Source organism: Danio rerio, chromosome 9 (assembly GCF_049306965.1).
Source record: "Danio rerio strain Tuebingen ecotype United States chromosome 9, GRCz12tu, whole genome shotgun sequence".
NCBI lineage: Eukaryota > Metazoa > Chordata > Actinopteri > Cypriniformes > Danionidae > Danio > Danio rerio.
In genome coordinates, this window is record NC_133184.1 from 30032199 (window position 1) to 30051962 (window position 19764).

The following is a 19764-nucleotide window of genomic DNA, read 5'->3' on the forward strand; positions in this document are numbered from 1 at the left end:
TTATTTATTTATTTATTTATTTATTTATTTATTTATTTATTTATTTATTTATTTATTTATTCCTCTGGCTAGTTTAAAATGCATCAGGTTAAGAAGAAATGTTTTAAGTTTGCCTTGTTTTTGAATCGCTTTTTAGGGACACAAGAGCTAAATATTAGCATAGAGTCCTGCAGCATGTAGTCTTCCCTTAAATCCTGATGTAATTTTTAATCTCCCTGTTTTAGAAATCTATGAAAACAACCAAAAAACAGGATTAAGCAAATTAAATTAATAAATCTGTCTTGCAATAAACCTATAATATGACGAGCCAAAATGCCTCTTCAGGGTTTTTTATTTTCCCATTTTACCTGTTATTACTTGCTTCCTCACATCTTCAAAAGCAAAAGTGCCTTCTATAAGCTAGTCAACAGCTGGCCACAGGGGCTAGATACGCTGCATTGAGGCCACTGTCACAGTGGGTTTCGGGGCCATGGCAGAGTGCAACATGCTCTCAGGTTCATTGAGAGGGCAGCAACGACAGCACCGGAGCGTGCGAGCCTGAATTAGCTGGGAAACGAGATTTAGCTTAGCCGGTCTATCAATCATCTTGCAATTACTGACTGCAGTGGCAGGTTTTGAATGGTGTGGCTAGGCTCATTTTAGTCTGAGATTAAGGTGCAGGGAGAGAAAACCAGCTATCTTGCTTTGGGGCTGTGCTGCAGAAATCGAGTTAGCTTCACAAGATATTGTGTGACCCTTCTATGGTAACGGAACCTAGGCAAAGAAGATTTTCCAAACTCTGAAACTTCATCGCATTCCGTGCACAGCTACAGTTGCTATACACTCTCGAGGGAAACAACATGTGAATAAAAATTAACAATATAATGTCTGCAGTCAATCACCTGTATGTGTCCTCTGGTGTGCCTTCAGGTGGGAGCTTTTTGTGTAAACCTTCCGACAGCCATTAAACTGGCAGCGATGGACCCTCTTTTTGTTCTCTGGGATGTCCCCTCCACCTACTGTACCAAGTCCTCCTTCGCCATCACTCTGTGTGCCACGATTTGGTGGTGAAGGTATCGAATGCGTTGCAACCAGCTTTGCCGCTCCAAGGCCGACTTTCTTGGCCACCAGTTTTAGTGTGAGTGTGCCATCAGCTGTGGCGGTAAGAGTCTGTGTGGGCTTAACAAGATGGCGACCCAACTCTGGGGAAGAAGGTGGCGTGAGGGACGTGACTGCATTTAACTGGGCTGGATTAACCCCTCCACTGGCTTCTTTGAGCCCTGCATCAGTACTCTTAGTGTTGGCTGGGGTGTGGAGGGTTTTGGGAAGGGACACAAGCAGAGGTGGGGGGCTAGGCTCGTCGGATAAACTGGGCAGCAAAGGGTCCATCAAATCCTCGTCGCTGTCTCCCTTCATGAATGCTGGCGTAAGAAGGCAGTCGAGCTCCTCATCAAAGAGTTCTGAAAGCCTTTTGGGCTCTGTCTGCAGGTACCTCTCCAATTCCAGACATGTCTGCAGGGGAAACAGAAATGCATAAACATGAGATTTTAGCCTCAGAAAACTAAGTACTAAGTGTCTCAAAAACTCAGGTATAGTTGAATGTGCTACAACAAAACACGTGGTGTGCCAACACCTTTTCAGTTGGGACTGGTTCAGTTAGTTGCACTTTGGAAGGTGTAAATGAATACATCTGCTACAAAGAGACTTTTTGCACAGAAAATTGTTCAAGTGCAGCTGGGGGGCAAAATTTTCTGGGAGAAAAACCTGAACATCCATGGAATTTTTATTGCACTTGCTGCGGTTGAGGGAGCAGTATTTATCCATGTAGCGTAGCACATTTCGTACTGTACTTATTGAGCGAGAAATGACCGTCTTATTACTTAAGATACCTTTCCCCTCACTCTGGTTTTTCCTCTGATGAATACTTTGGCAGACAGAGGGAGGACGAAAAAGAAAGACGGCACTATCATGGCTCACTGACTGCTCACTCAGCAGTTTCTTTTTCAGTGGTTTAACATTATTGTTCCCCAGTCACAGTGGCCAGTTTGGATATTAGACAGTTCTGTTCAGTGTGTTGCGGTAAAAGCACTTTGGCACTGCACTGGCAGTGGAGTAAACCTCACGGTTATTTAATTCAAGTCAGCTGTAGGTTACAGCTGCCGTATGTCATTTATCTACTCTTATTCTGTCATCTACTTTATCTCAGACCTAAATAAACTGTACAAATTTTTTTGTTTTGTTTACTTAATTAAAATACACATGTTTTATACACGTTTTTATTTTATTTTGCCACTAGGCAATCTGCAAAATAGAGCAAGAAATACAAATGTACGGAGTCTACTTTGCCAAAGATTAAGTTTGGTAACACTTTATTTTGATGGTCCATTTGAGTATTAGTAGACTGTCTGCTTATTATCAGTTGATACTGCTCATTTAACAGACATTAAATTGATTATAGTTAGAAACTTTGCAAGTACACTTACACTAAACCCTTACCCCATCTCTACTTATAATCTACTGAGAATTAGTTGGCATCTAGATGCAATGTAACTTAGATTCAACAAACAGACCATCAAAATAAAGTGTGACCTTAAGTTTTTGTCTTCATTGAGATAGGACAGTATAGTGATGACAGAAAGCAAAATGGGAGAGAGCAAGATGATATGGGAAAAGGTTTCCAAACTGTGTCTCTTGACCTGTCTTTGACCAAGAATGCTACTGTATGTCATATTTAATATTTATAACACTGTAAAAATTTAATTTAATGCTTTTAATTACAAAACCTGCTGTACATTCATGGCTTTCTTTGAGGTTACTGTTTATAATGCAGTGAAGACCCAGTTATTGCATTAGTGAAGTATTGACCATTCATTTAACCTGAAGCCAAATGGTTCCTGTGCACTTTCTCTGACCTCATTGGTGACATTTAAAGAACAGCTAATACTGTAGCTACAATTTGACTTGTGTTATGTAATGCGGCGTAGGCTTTAACAAAACTAAAATAACTAAAACAGTCCACTGCAGCAGCTACAATTTACCACTGCAAGCTCTCCCAGTGAGCTCAGTGTTCATTTATGATTCTGAGCACTACCTGGAAAGCACATGAATTATCCATTCACTGAGGCTTTTTAAAGCCATGTTTTAGTGAGCATGAATTTTAGCAACCAAGAAAGATCATGCACCTCTGGAATTATTCCATTCTTGTGCATTTTGTAGGTCTTATTACTTTAATAGATGCTCCGTGGACATACTCAACCTACATTGATAAGCACAGAGCAGCATAAGGATACATTTTCTATGTCATGCAGCTTAAAGCAACATGCTACTGAGGGATGGCAGAGGTTTGAAAGATTTTGGGATGAGCACACTGTACTTTTTATAGGCATCTACACAGCCACATGAACGAAAAAAAGAGAAGAAAATGCCGGTGAGATGAATCAACTCTTCGGGACTGGCTGCTAGTGTAGAAAGCCCCTTCATACCCTGCTTATATTGTGCGTACTGAGCTCCATCTATTATAAATGCAGTGCCAGGGGGTTCATAGGCAGCTCTAAGAGGCAATGTCAGACAAAGAGCGGGCAGAGAGAGACGAGGGGGAGAATCGCAAAACTGTTATTAGCAAATGTGGATACAGTCCAAGTTAGACACAAAGGGGAAATTATCGCCAATCTCAGAGTCAGTTCCTCTCGCTGTCTCCGCTCCCTGCTTGGATAATAAAGTCGGCACATTATCTAAACTAATGTGTTTATATCTCCACCCGCATCTAACAAAACAGCCCTTTTTTTTACACCCTCTCTATTTTTGGGGTTGAAATTATGATGATTTTTTCCTCATACAAATAGATTTTAATTAAGCATTTTGGCTTTCATCAGATGTCGTTTGAAGTTCTACCTCTTGATGCAAAACCGATCTCTCTCCAGCGCTCTTCTCTCTCTCTCTCTCTCTCTCCCTACACAGCATGCGCTGATGACTAATTAGCCACTCAAACGACCCAGCAAAGAGAGGCTCTTTATTCAGTTAATTTGCTGATGGGAAGCCTAAGTGTGTATGTGTGTGTCTGTGTGCTTGTATGTGTGTAAGATGTAGTGACTAAGAACAACACTTGAGTTAAAAGTGCTGTATTTATATATTTATTTAACATTTTGTAGGACTGTAGGAAGCACTTTTGATAAACATCCCATAAAGGGTTTTTAGAATCTAATGCAATAGAAGAGACTTCTAGTTTTTCATCCCTGATCTTATGCACAGACATGTCTGCACAGCTATTAAAGAATACTAAATTGCAAAATAATCGAGTATAGTTGAGTTCAACACGTGCGCAAACCACTTGGTGGACTGACAAAAGTCACACTTGTGCTATTGTAGCCTCACTCTCCATGTGGTCTAAAAATTGGACTACAAATTTAAAAATTGCATTGCAAGAAAAGTGCATGGACCTTTATGGAATGGCTGAAATATACTTTGAGTTTCGGCATCATCTTAGATGGTTTTCCAGCTGGACTTCAGCTGTGGCTAAGCAGGTTTTCCAGGCTGACAAGTGCCATAAATCACTTTAAAGCATGGTCACTTGACCAGCCTAGAAGACCAGGGATTAGCAAACTAACCACATAAAGACCAAGCAGGAACAGGAGAACTTGACTAACTTTGGTGTTTCCATTCATGTACCAATGTTTCATAGGACTAAATGCTTTATGTTTCCTTTTTTTTTCCAAAATTTAGCTGATTTAAGGACCTACTGTATGATGAAAACCCACTAACTTGTTAGTGTGATTCTAGTCTGAGGACCATATATGCTCTAAATGAACCAAAGAAATTATTTTTTGCATCTAAAATGTTATTAGTGTCATGCAGAAATATGAACGACCCAGCTGTTTTATCCATTGAAACCTGTCTTAAGCTCTGGCAATGTTTTTCTTCAGAGAACAAGCACTCTTAATGATCTGGGAATGAAATAAACCTATAACATGCTATCATTTCAACCTACAGAGTTCACAACCGTTTCCCAGGGTGCTGTGATTCCATCATACCCATTAACTCTTTTACGATCATAGCCATTCCCTTGTAAGACAGAATATGCGTCCTTCATGTACTGATGGGCTTTTGGCCTTTTTGCACACCATTTATCTATATTATTTCATGTGTGTATATATTATTTGTTTTGGGGTGGGGGGTAAACTATGGATGCTGCACAATTACCTTCGTAATGACACAACAATTACCCGGGAACCCTCAGAGAAAACCAAACGACACACACTCGCCAGCAGCCTTAGACTCTGAAACTCTATAGCCCATAAGGACCTCCCTCCAGGATCTGTCTGTCCATGCACCGAGAGAGATACCGAGCCGCCTGCAAATTTGCCGTCGAAGGCATATCCTATCTGTCCTGATGACATATAAACCATCATCACAGCAGGGTGGACATCAGAGTCATCTGAGGCCCTCACCGTCATGGATAGGATTTCACGGATCTCGCGTGCCTTTTCAACCGCTCTCTCTGTTTGGCTCCTGCACCTCGCTGGCTGAGCTCAGGGAGGGGAGCTGTCACTGCTGTCCTGGTGCTGGAGTGTTGGGGTGAGTAATGGTGGGGAGGCTGACAGGGGTCCGGGGAGGGGGAAGTGAGTGTGGAAGAAACAGCTGTCAAACACACACAGTAGAGTGAAGCTTGAATCTCTTCACTTCATCTACTGTCACCGTCCCATCCCCCTGCACCCCCTTGCTCTGGGTCTCCTGACATTTAGACAATACAGTTACAGCATGGGGCTGTGCACAGTTTGTGATTTACTGTGGACCTCGGTGTGTGCATGATTGTTGTGGATGGCCAATTAATAAGTGTCCATAAAACCAATAAAGTACAATCTCTTACAAGACTAAAGGTCCAACAAAAGCATGAAAAAGAGCCACAGTAAAGTAGTTAATAACCAATAGAAGAGCTCGTAAGTGAAAAGTACACATCAGTGTGGTATGATCCTGAGCGGCTACCGATCCTTCTTTTCATCTCGCTCGTGATTCTTCCCATCAAAGCGAGCGCAGTCAATAAACGGCTGCTTCCATCGCAACCTCACTCTCACAAAAGAGATGTCAGCAACTTGTTAGGAGTCTATGGAGACACAATTGCATCTGAAAACGTAGCCATAGCCTTCCCACTACCCGTCACTCTCACTAAACTGCAACATTTGAACAACAAGCAATCTGTGTGGTTTGAGATTGCACCAAACACTTGAGGAAATATAGTCGTATGTCAGTTTACAAAAAGTACAAGGAGATTAACCCTTAGTATGTAGGTCAACAACATTTACCTTTTTTAATGGGTTGTATATATACACAGTGCTCAACATTTATAAGTACACCCCCCTCATTTCTCTCATTTAAATTAATATTTTCTATAGGATGTTTTACAATATTATATTAGTGCATATACATTAGTTTAGTCAGTACTGAAGCTAAATCTAAAGCTTATCTAACAAAATAACTTAAGATAATGGTTCAAAAATTAGTAGCCCAAATTTATATGTTGGGAAAAAATATATAATAAAATTAGATTTTGATAATAATATTAGAATATTAGAATATAGATAAAATATACCCATATTCACTGAGAAGTGGATAAAAAATATATTTTTTTTTTAAATGGTGTGGACATTTTGGACATTTTTTTTAAATTACTGTGGACATCTCAACCTATAACCATACATATATAAAGCAAATAAAACTACTTCCACTCCATCCACTTCTACTGTTTTACCACTACCTACAGCAGACTCTCCCCTTTGGCCCCCTCCTATGAAATTTTAATCAGTGGTCTGTGATGGAGTGACTTTTTGCAGACTCTCCCGCTGTGTAATAGCCCTCCTTTTTCCCTGTTTCTGCACCTGTGTCATCCCTCCCTTCCCCCCTTTTTACACTTCCACATCCCCTTTATGCCAAATCGGTAGACTTCTCAGGAACACACACATGCACACACAGATATTCTCAAGCGTGGTGAGGCAATTAGCGCCCGGGCACCACTGTTTGGTCCCCTCTGCCCTACTTCGGCCTAGTCAGACTGATAAATGTAGATTTCTAAATAAATGAATGGCAGGGACACGTGGGAGATAAATGCTAACAGCTGTTAGCAGGGACAAGACAGATATGCTCTTTTAATTTGGGTGGATAATTTAATCCCGGTTCCCTTGGCCCTTGGCCACTATTGCAGTGGATGGAGGGTTGTCTCAGGTCATTTGTCAAGTCAGGGTCTCTGTCCTCCAATGTGCAGCATTTGTTTACTAAAAAAAAAAAGCAGATTGTACAAGGACAATGTTTCACTTACTGAGGGTTGAGAATTTAAAGGTGTATTTACACATTTCAGATCAAGTTCTTTTAGCTTATGTGTGTGTTATCTGGAAAAGTGTGTAATTTTCGTAAAAAGCATGATGCTAGATAGCCATGTCTAAACCATTTGTCATTCTTCAGTGACATGCTAATGACCACCTGCCACTGATTTCTCCTTCGCTGCATGGCTGAAGAGCAGACTAAGATGCTGGTGTTGAGATGGAGCTGACTATCTGTCATCATGAGAGTGCTGGTTGCATGTTAAGAATGATCCACTTTACAGAACTACCAAAACAGACAAAACAGACAAACAGAGCTTCAAGAGAAAATGCAGAACTTTCACAGGCAAAATTAAAAGGTGCAGAGCTGCGATATGAAACCAAAACAATAAAAAATGGCCTATTACTCACTGAGGATGGTGTCCTATTAGCGAGTTGGCAAAACTGGACACCCAGTGACGAATGGGCCATTGCAAATAAGCCCAAGGCTCTGGCAACACGACTGCCTGAGCGTTTTCAGGGCCAGATTTACTGAACGGCTCTTTAGTGGAAGAACCTCTGCCCCAGATTTCTCGAGAGAAAAAGACTTGATTTTTGTGTCCTGCATTTACATATAGGTTTCATTATTGTTGTGGTTGCCTGGGAACCAGATGATATTTAAATCCCGTGTGTACAACTGCAAATGTAACTTGCATGGCTTGTCAGGAAGGCATTCTGCACAAACAAAAACACATTTGGAAGGCTTACGCTGCATAACTTTATAGGGTTGTCATCAAGTTGTTCGAAATCACCTTGGGACTACACATTTGACTTATAAACAAGTGCTTTTTATATAAAAATGTAGAACTTCGTTATGACTATTCGTTATTTCGCATTGCATATACTAATTTGAAATTATATTGGACAGTGAACATTTCAATATTGAGAATAACCTGGCTTGTGTAATATCCACAAATATTTATCTACATCATAGGGTTATACAAGGATAAATATAAATACTTGGTTTCACTTGAGCAGAACTCATGGTTTATGTGGACGTCTTCTTACCGAACACATAGTATTACATTTATCTGTATCTTGTAAATATAGAATATCTAATTCTGCATACTCATTTGACCTATTTTTTTACATTTTAGATGACCAGAAGCTTTAATTTAAAACAACAATAATTTTAATATAACATTTAGGAAATGTGGGACTGTACACCGCTTCTTTTTTCTGGATAAAATGTAATGGTTATATAAGCAATTTAGCCGTTTTTGTTTTCTCAAATTTATTTTAATTCATGATAAAATCAAAACATGAAAAAAATTAAAATAAAGGTTAGGGTTTACAAATTCTACTAAACATAATATTGTATTTCCCATAGATTCTTTAATTTAAGCTAGATATTTATTTTAATGTGACAGATGCTTTTCAAAGACACAATAGTTCAAAGTTTTCAGCCTTTTGGTTAAGTATACAGCACTACTTTTGATCAAATCATCCAATATTACCTCAGCCAAGTTACACATACAGCTAATTTGGCTTTAATGACTGGATTTCAGACATTTTACAATTTATTCAGACGTGGTTATATTAATCACATTAACAAATTGGTTATAACCTTAGCCAGTGTGTGCATGGCATTAAGGCTGGTTTAGACTTCGTTGTCCAGCGATCGTCGTGACCCTTGGCGCATGCCTTGCATGTAGCTGTGCATTTATACTGCTGCTGTTTGTGTTGCTATAACACTTCCAAATGCTGGCTGTAGGTGCAGGTGATGTTATGTTCCTCTGCGTTGAGTTTCTTCATGGGTGTTTTGTTTTACCTGAATGCTACCTTATTGTACAAGAAGCTAAAACTCGCTCATTCAGAGGCGGGAACCGGCGGACATGCAACAACTTTAATCGTAAGGTAGACACAAAAAACAAAAGTTTTAATCTGAAGCTCCTTCACAGGTCTTAACACTTGTAAACACTCACTCAATCGGGCTTGTGGCATCATATCATCATCTCAGCACTGCCCACCCTGGTCACAGCTACCAAGCTGCCCAATTACACAGCTTGCGATACACATCGTTGTGACATTTAGTTACATTTTTTGAGAGGTGCGTGTCACAGTTTGCGTCAGCCATGAAGGCTGTGCCGGAGCATACGTAGAATAAATTAGGCATGGGCCAGTATAACCTTGGATAAAAATATCACGGTATCACAGTATTGTGATTACTACTCTAATTGTTTATTTATTTATTTTTTAATTTCTGGTTAAAGAAACAACTTTTTTCACCATTTGAAAACAATATATTTTATTTAAACCTTATAATATATTTATTTTACAATATATTTAAAACCTTGACTTTTCTAAACCGTGGTATAACTTAAAAACGGTTATCGTACCATGCCTAGTATAAATCAGCCTTTAGATGCTAGGTTCTCTGCTATGTATAGATAAATGCTCAAATTTTTTTTTCTTTGTCTAGCTGCCTGTCTGTCTGCCAAACCTGTGAGCTAGTGAGCTTCTGAGTCCTCGGTTATGTAATGACTGCTCTTCCTAATATGAAGACATTGGCTGCAGTTTAAACCATTATGTCTTAAATATCTGTGTACCGAACTTGACCTTGCTTAGATGTGTACTTAGAGTAATTGAATCACTGGCCCTCTCCCAGTGAACAGAAGCTGTTGTAACCGCTATAATTTTAGACAACAAATTTGACAAGAGCAGCTAGTTCAGAGTCATATTTTAGGAAGTCAAACATGCTTGCGCTACTGTCATTTGGAATCGAATCAAGATTATAGTTTTACCTCTCATTGCAGTCTCTTTGATCCAAAAGGAAACATGGTGTCTGTGCTACTTAATGCTCTGTTCATTTGTCTGCCTCATATCTATCATGTTTCCAATCTGTATTATTATATATTGATGAAGGTAATGTCTAGAGCCATTTTCCTGATGCGGCTTCTGTTCGTCGCTCCTGTTGAGTTTTTTTCTTGTCTCAGCGTGTACACATCTGTTCGGAAACAATATTACGTGACTCCACTGAGAAATCAGATACTTGACACTAGACTGCTTCTAAGCACTTGTAATGTCCCTCTTCTCGAAGACCATAAAAAGCTCCATGCAAACACAATGCAAGGATGATCCCGCCGAGCATAATGGTCGTACAGAGCACTCTCTGGAAAGGCTAAGCTTGGCTTTGGGTTTCAGATTAGCGTAAACTCCATGTACTCATTACTGTGTGTCAATATTTACACTTGCACACAAAGCTAATTACATGTTGACCGTGTAATGCGATTTGCAAATTTGTTTTGAAATCCTCATCCTTTCCCTGCCCTCCATTTTCCTTCCTAGCCTTTGCGTCTTGCTTATGCAGCTGCACCTTGTGAGAGAAAGAGGCTCTCCAGTGCCGTTCCTGCTCCTGTGTCTTTCTTTGGCTGGTAAACACAGACCAGCTCCTCTGGGAAATGAGAGGAAACAGACAGACAGGAACTCGGCCAGAGATGAGCACAACAGGCTTGGCAGCTGTTTCCATAGCAGCCAAATTGTTGGGTTTTGAAATCTGAAAAGACAGCAGGACGCTGGTTTGGGACGTTATTGTGCGCGTTGCCTGTATCAGAAGGCACATTTTCCTGTTTCCATTATTAAGTGCTGGACAGAGCAGTGAGACCAGAGTCTTATGAAGCAAGTAAAGAGCTGAAATGTTCTTCTAAAATGAGAAGTTTTTGTGTTTATGTTCAGTTATTTCACTTTAAAGGCAATGAAAAGTACCTATTCTTTGCCATAAGGGAAATTACTGAACCTACTGTACAAACAGGCGGGTCGTTTTAAAAGTAAATTTCAAACATCACTTAAAGGTTTTTGCATCTGATCACTTCAAGTGTATGTCTAAGTAACAGGGCAACAGTAATGACCACTCAGAGACTGTTACTTGAGAAATTGCTTCAACTTTGTATTAGAGAGAACAACAGCATGCGTCAAGGTGAAATCTATCTTCAATCCATCTACCTACACCCCTTTTATTCTTTCATGTATGCAAGGGCTGTGTGATGTATCGAAATCGAATTGCAATCGCTATTAGCTAATCACAAGAGCCTGAGATATGAAATATATTTGTATTATTTAATTTGTCCAGAGCAAATGCGTGACTGCGTGAGCACAACTGAGTGATAAGTGTCTTGCTATAAAGTCAGACGGAGAGTATTGCCAATGACACTTAATCTAGTAGTAAGCAAAAGCAAAGTACAATTTCAGAGTTGTTTCAGCCATGTTAGTTTGCTGAGTGTTCTGTCTTTTTATAATAATATAATTATATTTTTTGTTTTTATAATCAGCTACACCATCTCTTTAATTTGAGTTCAACTTGTTTACAGAAAGGTAAGGTAATTTTATTTCTGTTTACTGTTTGCTCCAGAGAAAAATTAGTGTTTCATTTCTGAATATTTAAAAATAAGTTTGAATAAATGTTTAGGTTAATATCTTTTCAGTTCCTTTTTAGCAGTAAGAAGCTACGATACCGATTATTGAGCTGAAGCTTGACTACAAATTTAAATCGCAGACCAAATCTGACAAACACTGGTCAAATGTTTTTTTTTTTTATGCCGAGTTCAGACTGCATGATCTTAGCCCCAATTTTGACTCGCCGACAGGTTTTTAGAAATCACATTGGTTTTCATTTTTTCACAGATTTCTCCTTGATGAAAACCAATTTTCTATCAATCTACATACATACATTTAATTATTTCATGTATGCTGTAATTTACACTACCATTCCAGTGTACTTCTGTCTTAAATCATCAATACATACATTTACATATTCTGCCAATCACATTTTTTTAAAGTTCAGACTGCATAATTTTAGCCCCGATTTTGACTTCATGTTGAGAATTTGCTAACAAATTGCTGAAATCACAGAAAAAAAGGTGCTTTTTATTATCAAAGACCCAATCTGAGAGATTTGCGGATGAGTCACTGACACCTGTGAGATATTTGGCATGCTAAATATCTGGACATGTCCCTAATTCAAATCATGCCATGTGAAATGTGTTCTGATTGAAAATGACATTGGCAATCACCAACAGCCAATGAGAGAGCAGCATCCACTAGTATGGAAGGCCAGCGGGAGATTGGGGAAGAAGATAAGTCGAAAAAGAAAAAAAATTGAGGATAAATTGCTAATTCCAAGTAAAGTATATAAACAAAAAATATAAAAATATAAAAAGCTAATTAAGCTAAATAAGTACAATTACTAGCGCAGTAAAGGCTTCTTTCAGTTAATAACTCGCGTTGTTTCCATGTCCCTTTTTGCAGGTGTTTGGTTGTGAGATGTAGTTTGTGGGCAGAGACGAAGTTGTCGGTGATTCTTCCTATTTTAAAGTCATGCAGTGTGAAACCCCTGTTGCCGATACATCTTGCAGTGTAAACACAGCACCAACGGAATGCTACCCCAGATAGTCATGCAGTGTGAAAACATTTGTGACACGACTACTTTGAAAATAGTGCAGTCTGAACTCGGCATAACAGCAAACTGCTTGAGTGTTTTCGACTTTTTTAAACCCCAAAGTGCAAAATGAAAACTAACTTAAAGAAGCTGAAGAAGGAAAAAGCTCTGAGAATGTAGAGCATTTAAAATGTATTCATTCCAGTAATGACAATTTTGCAATTCTCAATTTTATCAGCCTTTACTTTAGTCTTCTGGAATTAATCTAATATGCGGATTTATCATCAAAAACATTTCTTGTCGTACATAAATTATGTTAACTGTGTTATAATAAAACTATAAAACATTAAATTTCTCAGAAACATTTAGAAAAAAATGATAATAATTCATTTAAACGCTATGAAACTGTTTAATGCCATGTTTAATCAATAAAAAAATAATAATAACAATAATAATAATAATAATATTAATTTATATATATATATATATATATATATATATATATATATATATATATATATATATATATATATATATATATATTTTTTTTTTTTTATATTGCAATTTAACAAACTATCCAAAGATCCAATTTAATATTTGGAATTGAGAATTGGCTTGGCCCTGTGACAATACACTTGAGAACGGTTTTGAAGACTTTCTGAATCTATCTGCTGGCTCAATATTTAGTTACATTCCTGTCTGTAAGTTACCTAACCATCTTTGATAAAAAAAATAGCAGATAAAAATATTGGGGGCAGATTGGTCACCTGGTGAAAGAGGGTGGGGATAGAAAAGCATTCATTAGCCATATTTGTGGACGAGTTCATCCACGCTGACAGCTCTTGGCGGAACATTAGGGCCCTGATCAGGTTCATGACATAACCAAGACAGCTTTATTATGACAAGAACACTCGTGAGGTCAGGAACAGGAAATATGCACCCTTGGCCCAGTCCATCAAAACAACTGGCAATATCACTGAAGCTTTTCTCCACAGACACATGCCCCATTTCTCCACAATACGTAAAGTGATTGAGCATGCATGTAATGCGAAACAAAGAGCAATGCTAATCATGCAAGATAACAAGCAAACATTATCTGTGCACTGTACCCTTAGAGGCAGGATTACTTCACAGATGGATGCTACTACAAGCAGAGAAGTGTTACTGAGAGCATTATGACACACTTGGCACCAAAAAACAGCAAGCTAACATTGATCTGTATGTAGAGTAGTTCTGTCAAATAATTATTCACAATTAACCGTAAAGTTGTATTCATGTTTATATAAATATACACTACCGGTCAAAATTTGGGGTTATTTTTTCAAGGGTTTTTTTTCATCAAGGCAACATTTATTAAATGTAAAAAAAATTGTTAAACTGTTAAATATTTATTCTAATTTTAAATAACTGCTTTCTTATTGTATGCAGTTTTAAATGAAGTTATTACTCCAGCCATAATTGCTTTTAATAATATTACCAATAATAATAATAATACTAATCATAATAATAATAATACATAATAAATAATAATAATAATAAATAATATTAGATTAATATTAGAGTGATTTCTGAAGGATCATGTGACTGAAGACTAGAGTAATGAAGCTAAAAAATAATCTTTAAAATCACTGGAATAAATTATTAAAATACATTCTAAACTACTTTTGAACAGTTATTTTATAGTTCAATAACATTTTACAATTTGTACTGTAGTTTTGATCAATAAATGCAGCCTTGGTGAGCAGGAGAAGCTTATTTTAAAACATTTAAAAATCCTACTGACCCCAAACTTTTGACCGGTAGTGTCTGTACATAAAATATTTATATATACTACAAGTATATATGAAAATAAATGTATGGAAGTATAAACAGAGTATACAAGCATGTGTGCACTTATACATGCATAATAATACAACCACATGCATTATGTAGACGAGCAAATGTCAACCGTGCCATGGAAAAATAGTTTTCACCAAAATAGCTAAAACATTTCTAAGTTGATTTGTGTAGGTTTGTATTTAACAGTGCTGTAAAAATACATTTTTACATTTTTCTCAAATGTCTCTGTCAACAAATTTAAACCATTTGATTTGATTTACTAGGCACACCGGTAACAGAGAGATGTCACATGTATAATGACACCATTCCTCCTAAATGCAGTCATGTAAAATAAATAAGTCTTGTTCTATAGAAAGCCAACACTTATGCGGCTTATATCATAGAATTTATACAAATTTTAGCAACAAAAAAAAAATAACTTGACTTCTAGTTGATCTTTTGGTATCAGAAGTGGCTTTTTTGAAAGGCAAAGGCTTCTAGATTATGCTTATTTTACCAAAATAAAATATGATCATGACTTGATTTTTAATAATTTAATTAGGACAGAAAGTTCTGACTTCGCTTAGAGAAAAGTCTTGTCACTTAACAGAAATAATGCACAGTAAAGAATATAAAGTCATGGTGCAGTGAAAAACAATTAATATTATGTAAGATTCCCATGAGCTTGGAGGACTGCATCCAAACATCTCTGCATTGACTCAAATAACTTAATAAAGTCATATGGGATGGCAAAGAAAGCGTTCTTGCAGGACTCCCAGAGTTCATCAAGATTCTTTGGAATCAACTTTAATGCCTGCTCCTTCACCTTACCCTAGACATGCTCAGTAATGTTCATGTCTGGTGACTGGGCTGGCCAATTCTGGAACACCTTAACCCTCTTTGCTTTCAGGAACCTTGATGTAGAGGCTGAAGTATGAGAAGGAGCTCTATCCTACTTCACTCTACATACTTGTAATGTAATGGGCAGCACAAATGTCTTGATACATCAGGCTGTTGATGTTGCCATGCACTCTGCAGATCTCTTGCATGCCCCCATACTGAATCGAAACCCCGAACCATGATTTTTCCTTCACCAAACTTGACTGATTTCTGTTAGAGTCTTGAGTCCATGTGGGTTCCAATAGGTCTCTTGCAGTATTTGTGATGACTGGGATGCAGTTCAACAGATGATTTATAGGAAAAATCTACCTTCAGCCACATTTCCAAATGATCAACTAGAAGTCAAGTTATTATTTGCTGCTCTTACAACCGGGATCGATGACAAGACTTTTGTCAGGTAGTGTAAACTCGCTTACTTTTTGGACATCTATAATGCATGTTTACTTCCCTCATTTAAGATACGTTTTAACAGATTGATATTTTCATGATCCCTTAACTCTGTGGTTAGTTGTTTTGTAAAATATAAATCAATGTATTCTCTATGAATTTAATTCTCAAGTTTTAACAGCATCCATAATGCTGGAATATCTCAAATACAAACTTTTATTATATATGTGATTAATCACTTGACAGCATTAATGGGTATATATTTGTATTGCCTATTTATTTTATCACCAGGTAATTAAATAATAGCATATGCTGCATTCTAGCTGAGGCCACGACACAAGCATTAAGCCAAGTCATAAATTTGATGGCAATTATCTACTTGTGTTTCTCTCAAAGTTATATTTTTAGTTGTTTTGCAACCCTTTTAGGCTAGATTCTTTCATACCAGTCTTCAGTCGACGTCTCATCAAAGCTTTTACTTGATAGAGACTTTCAATAATTTAGGATTGACAGTGAAAGACCGTGTCTACCGACTGCTCCATCTGCATCCAGCCGCACAAGGAGACTTTAAGTCTGACATGGCGCAGCTGCAGCTAATGAATACCTCCATTTAAAGATGGAAGAGGCGGCTTGGGTGCCAATCAGGCTTTGGGTTTTGCTTGTATGGAACTGCTGAGAGCTATTTCTGTGTACACAAACACTGGTTTTGCTTTTAAAGTATTGTGGGACTTCAGCAACAGGGGTCACAAAAGGGACAAAGAAGCTGTGAAGGGACAGAAAAGGCACTATGGCATCTTTCAATAACTTCATCAGCGCAGGATTGTATAAGGACATAATGCGACCTTGATCTTGTTCCCTAATGAACAATATCACTATTAACTCTTGCTGAACTCTGCGAGGAACACCTGATGAATTTGTAGTGGGGAGGAGGGAAGATGAAGCTGCTGTTGTGATATGTGCTACAATGAGGTGTCTGTGAGATGACAGAATACAATTTGGTTAAATTAGCAAACTAACCGTGGGCAATATACATATGCCTAATATACGATGGCCAGAAAGTGATACATTTTTTAAAAATTGTTAGAAATTTCGGCATTTGTGTTGTAGCAAGTCTGGAGACTGTTGTGCACACTATGATTTTTATATAAAATTCAGTTTAATGTGTGATATGACTAAAAAGTGGTCATAAACAAATATTTTCTCATTTTAAATAGCAGCTTCAAACCGGAAAAACTATTCCATATATCACCGATATGATGATTTAACAAGCGGATACGTCAAAATTTGTTCAGGAGTCGTTCAGGTGTTGATTTAAACGTTTTAAGGTTTTCATAGTTTTTTTTTTAATTATTTATTGAATGTTTACATTTTAAACAAAAAATATTCTAGCAACCATGAAATTGTAAAAACGTGTTGTGCAGGCTGGTAATCACACCAATATGTTCATTAGATATTTAATTGTTTTTGTTTAATTTATGAGAAATTTATTTATAATCTCATTCATAATATTATGCATTTTAATTGACATTTTCTTTTATCATAGATTTCAGAATGGTTTCTTTTATAAAGTTGCATAAGAGAAAACTGGCCACAATAAATAATTGACAGTAAACAATTCATTATCTTGGTCTCAATTACCAAAATTACACCATCCATCTGTTTCACCAATATGAATGAATGCTTTTTTGCAAACCACATAAATCTTCCTTACAGATGCACCATAGAAGATCACGCTTGGCATAATGACAGTAAGCAATGAGCCCCATGCAGTAATGGATAGAGTGGGTACAGAGGAACGTGAATGAGTCCTCACCATAGATGTGCCAAATGGGGGATAATCCCACTGACAAAGGCAGTAAGACTGCAGGCTGGTAAGAGGCGAGCTGAGCCTCAGAAAACCTCTCTCCGTCTTCCTTTAACTGGATTTGTGGAGCGGGGCTGCTGTTTATCTGTGTACGGGGTCGGCTAATGGCCACTGGCTGGCGGCACTGGGGTAATCTAATCAGGATACAGCGATTTTCATTAAATCGCTCGGGCTGGATTATTCCCCGTCACAAGCCGATTGAAAGGGGACATTTTTAAATGGGGTTAACAGCTTGTTATAAGATTGGGGAGCCTAAGTAAGGGATACTAGTGATGGGGGGATTCTATTGTGACTGACGCCAGGCTAATCTTCATTACTCAATGCAAAGAAAATTCCACATGAGTGGGGGGGATACAACACATGGAGACAAAAGAGAACAAGAGGAACAAAAGAAAGCTGGCCGTCATGGAGCGAGCTGGAAGAGGGGGCTGAGTTGGAGGGCGTTTTGTTTCATAAGATGCATGGCCCTCTGGGTATTGTATAGAGATCTCCGGTTACATACCATACTGTAACAGGCAACAGAAATGACTAATAGGCCAAGTTCTCCAAAGGAGTCAATTTCAGCTGCAGTCCCATTATCAGGCACCGGTAAAGGTCTATACCCCTAGGAGACATAAAGAGGGCTCTTTATTTCACCAAGAAAGTCTCCAATCTTGGTTGCGGCGACAAACACTTCGACTTATTTGAAGCACTGCAAATGATTGCGCCCGTTAACTTGATGACATTTCACACAAATCCTTGCAAATGAGCTCCTACTGACCTTGTATTAAAACTTCTTGAGGAAAGCTGTTTGGATTAAAGGCTATTACTGGATTCTAATATTCCTGTCTTTCTCTGTGTGTTTGTTTTAATCATTATACATACTCGATTGGAATAATGATTCATATTAGAGAGCTGTCTTTTTGATCCACCTCACGCATCAGCACTTTTGCGCTGAGCGGGAAGCCACATGGAGAGCAGATTAAAATTAGCCTGGTGTGACGACCCTGGCATTAGTGTGAAAGGGTTGTGCTTTTAGTTATGTCACTGCAAAGCAGTAGCCCACATGACTTTAGACTGCAAGGAGCTCAAGTTCAGTGTCACGTTGTCTGTCTGTCTGTCTATGCAGGACAGAGTCTCAGTCGGTAACCCAGCAGGTGCTCTCATTACCCCTATCCCACTGTGGGCACTATCAGTCAGGCTTCCCTGCTTTCTCCGCTCTGCAGTGTGGCATAAAACCGTGGGCAATTCACATCTAGACAAGGAACAGCAGGGGAGAAATGAAGGGGCCAGTCTTATTCATTGACCACAGAGTCAGTTGTGGGTACTGACTGATAAATGGACTGATAAATGTCTTTGGTAAGTAAAAAAGGATTGCTGCTTAAACAGGCTTATCCAGTGTCACACTGCATATAGCACAGATCCTGGTATGAATGTAGTGTATATAAAGATACACTTAAAAATTTGCTGTTCATAAATGCTAAATTGGTCCTCAAGAAATATTGACAATCAAGTATTGACGCCAGGGCTTGGCATTAATTTTTTTCATCATCAGCCTGTGGCTAGTAGATTTCCAACATTATTAGCCACTCGTCATTTTCACTAGCCACAATTTTGATGTTGGGAAAATATATTTCATTTGCAGAAGTTTGACTTTGACATGCTAAAATGACTTGATTTAGATGTTGTGTTCTGTACACATGCCTCCTCATTCATTTCACTTTTTGTGCTGTGCATGAGCTTGCTCAATGTGCATGAGCAAATGGGTTGTGTCGCATTGCAATTAGTTTTTATTATACATGACTTTTCAGGGCTCAAAAAAAAAAAAGGATTTACCAAATCTATCTCTGACCACACCAAAAATAAATAATTATTTCTTAGCCACAAATTTTAAATGTGTCAAAACAAGCTAAATATAGCTGTATATATGCACTTTTTAACTCAACAAAACTTTTCTTTAAAAAAATTGACCTTTAAAAAAAAATTATTATCATGTATCTAAAATATGCACAGTAATCTGCCCTGGCTAAATGTCCCAGATCACCAGTTAATCTCATATTAAAGCCATGTTATTGTAAAAAAATAGATAATTAAACTATATTACCAAAAATAACTTA

General features: G+C 37.9%; 1 protein-coding gene and 1 long non-coding RNA gene across 2 annotated transcripts in view; one reads left to right on the forward strand and one right to left on the reverse strand.

Annotated features, from left to right (window-relative positions):
- LOC141376143 (uncharacterized) overlaps positions 1–19764 on the forward strand; it is a 139513-nt gene that overhangs the window by 42623 nt on the left and 77126 nt on the right. The window lies entirely within an intron of this gene.
- The window catches only part of klf7b (Kruppel like factor 7b), a 53564-nt gene that overhangs the window by 17367 nt on the left and 16433 nt on the right, over positions 1–19764 (reverse strand). The window contains 1 exon segment of the mRNA NM_001044766.2: positions 882–1491. Within this exon segment, the coding sequence (NP_001038231.1) occupies positions 882–1491 (610 nt within the window).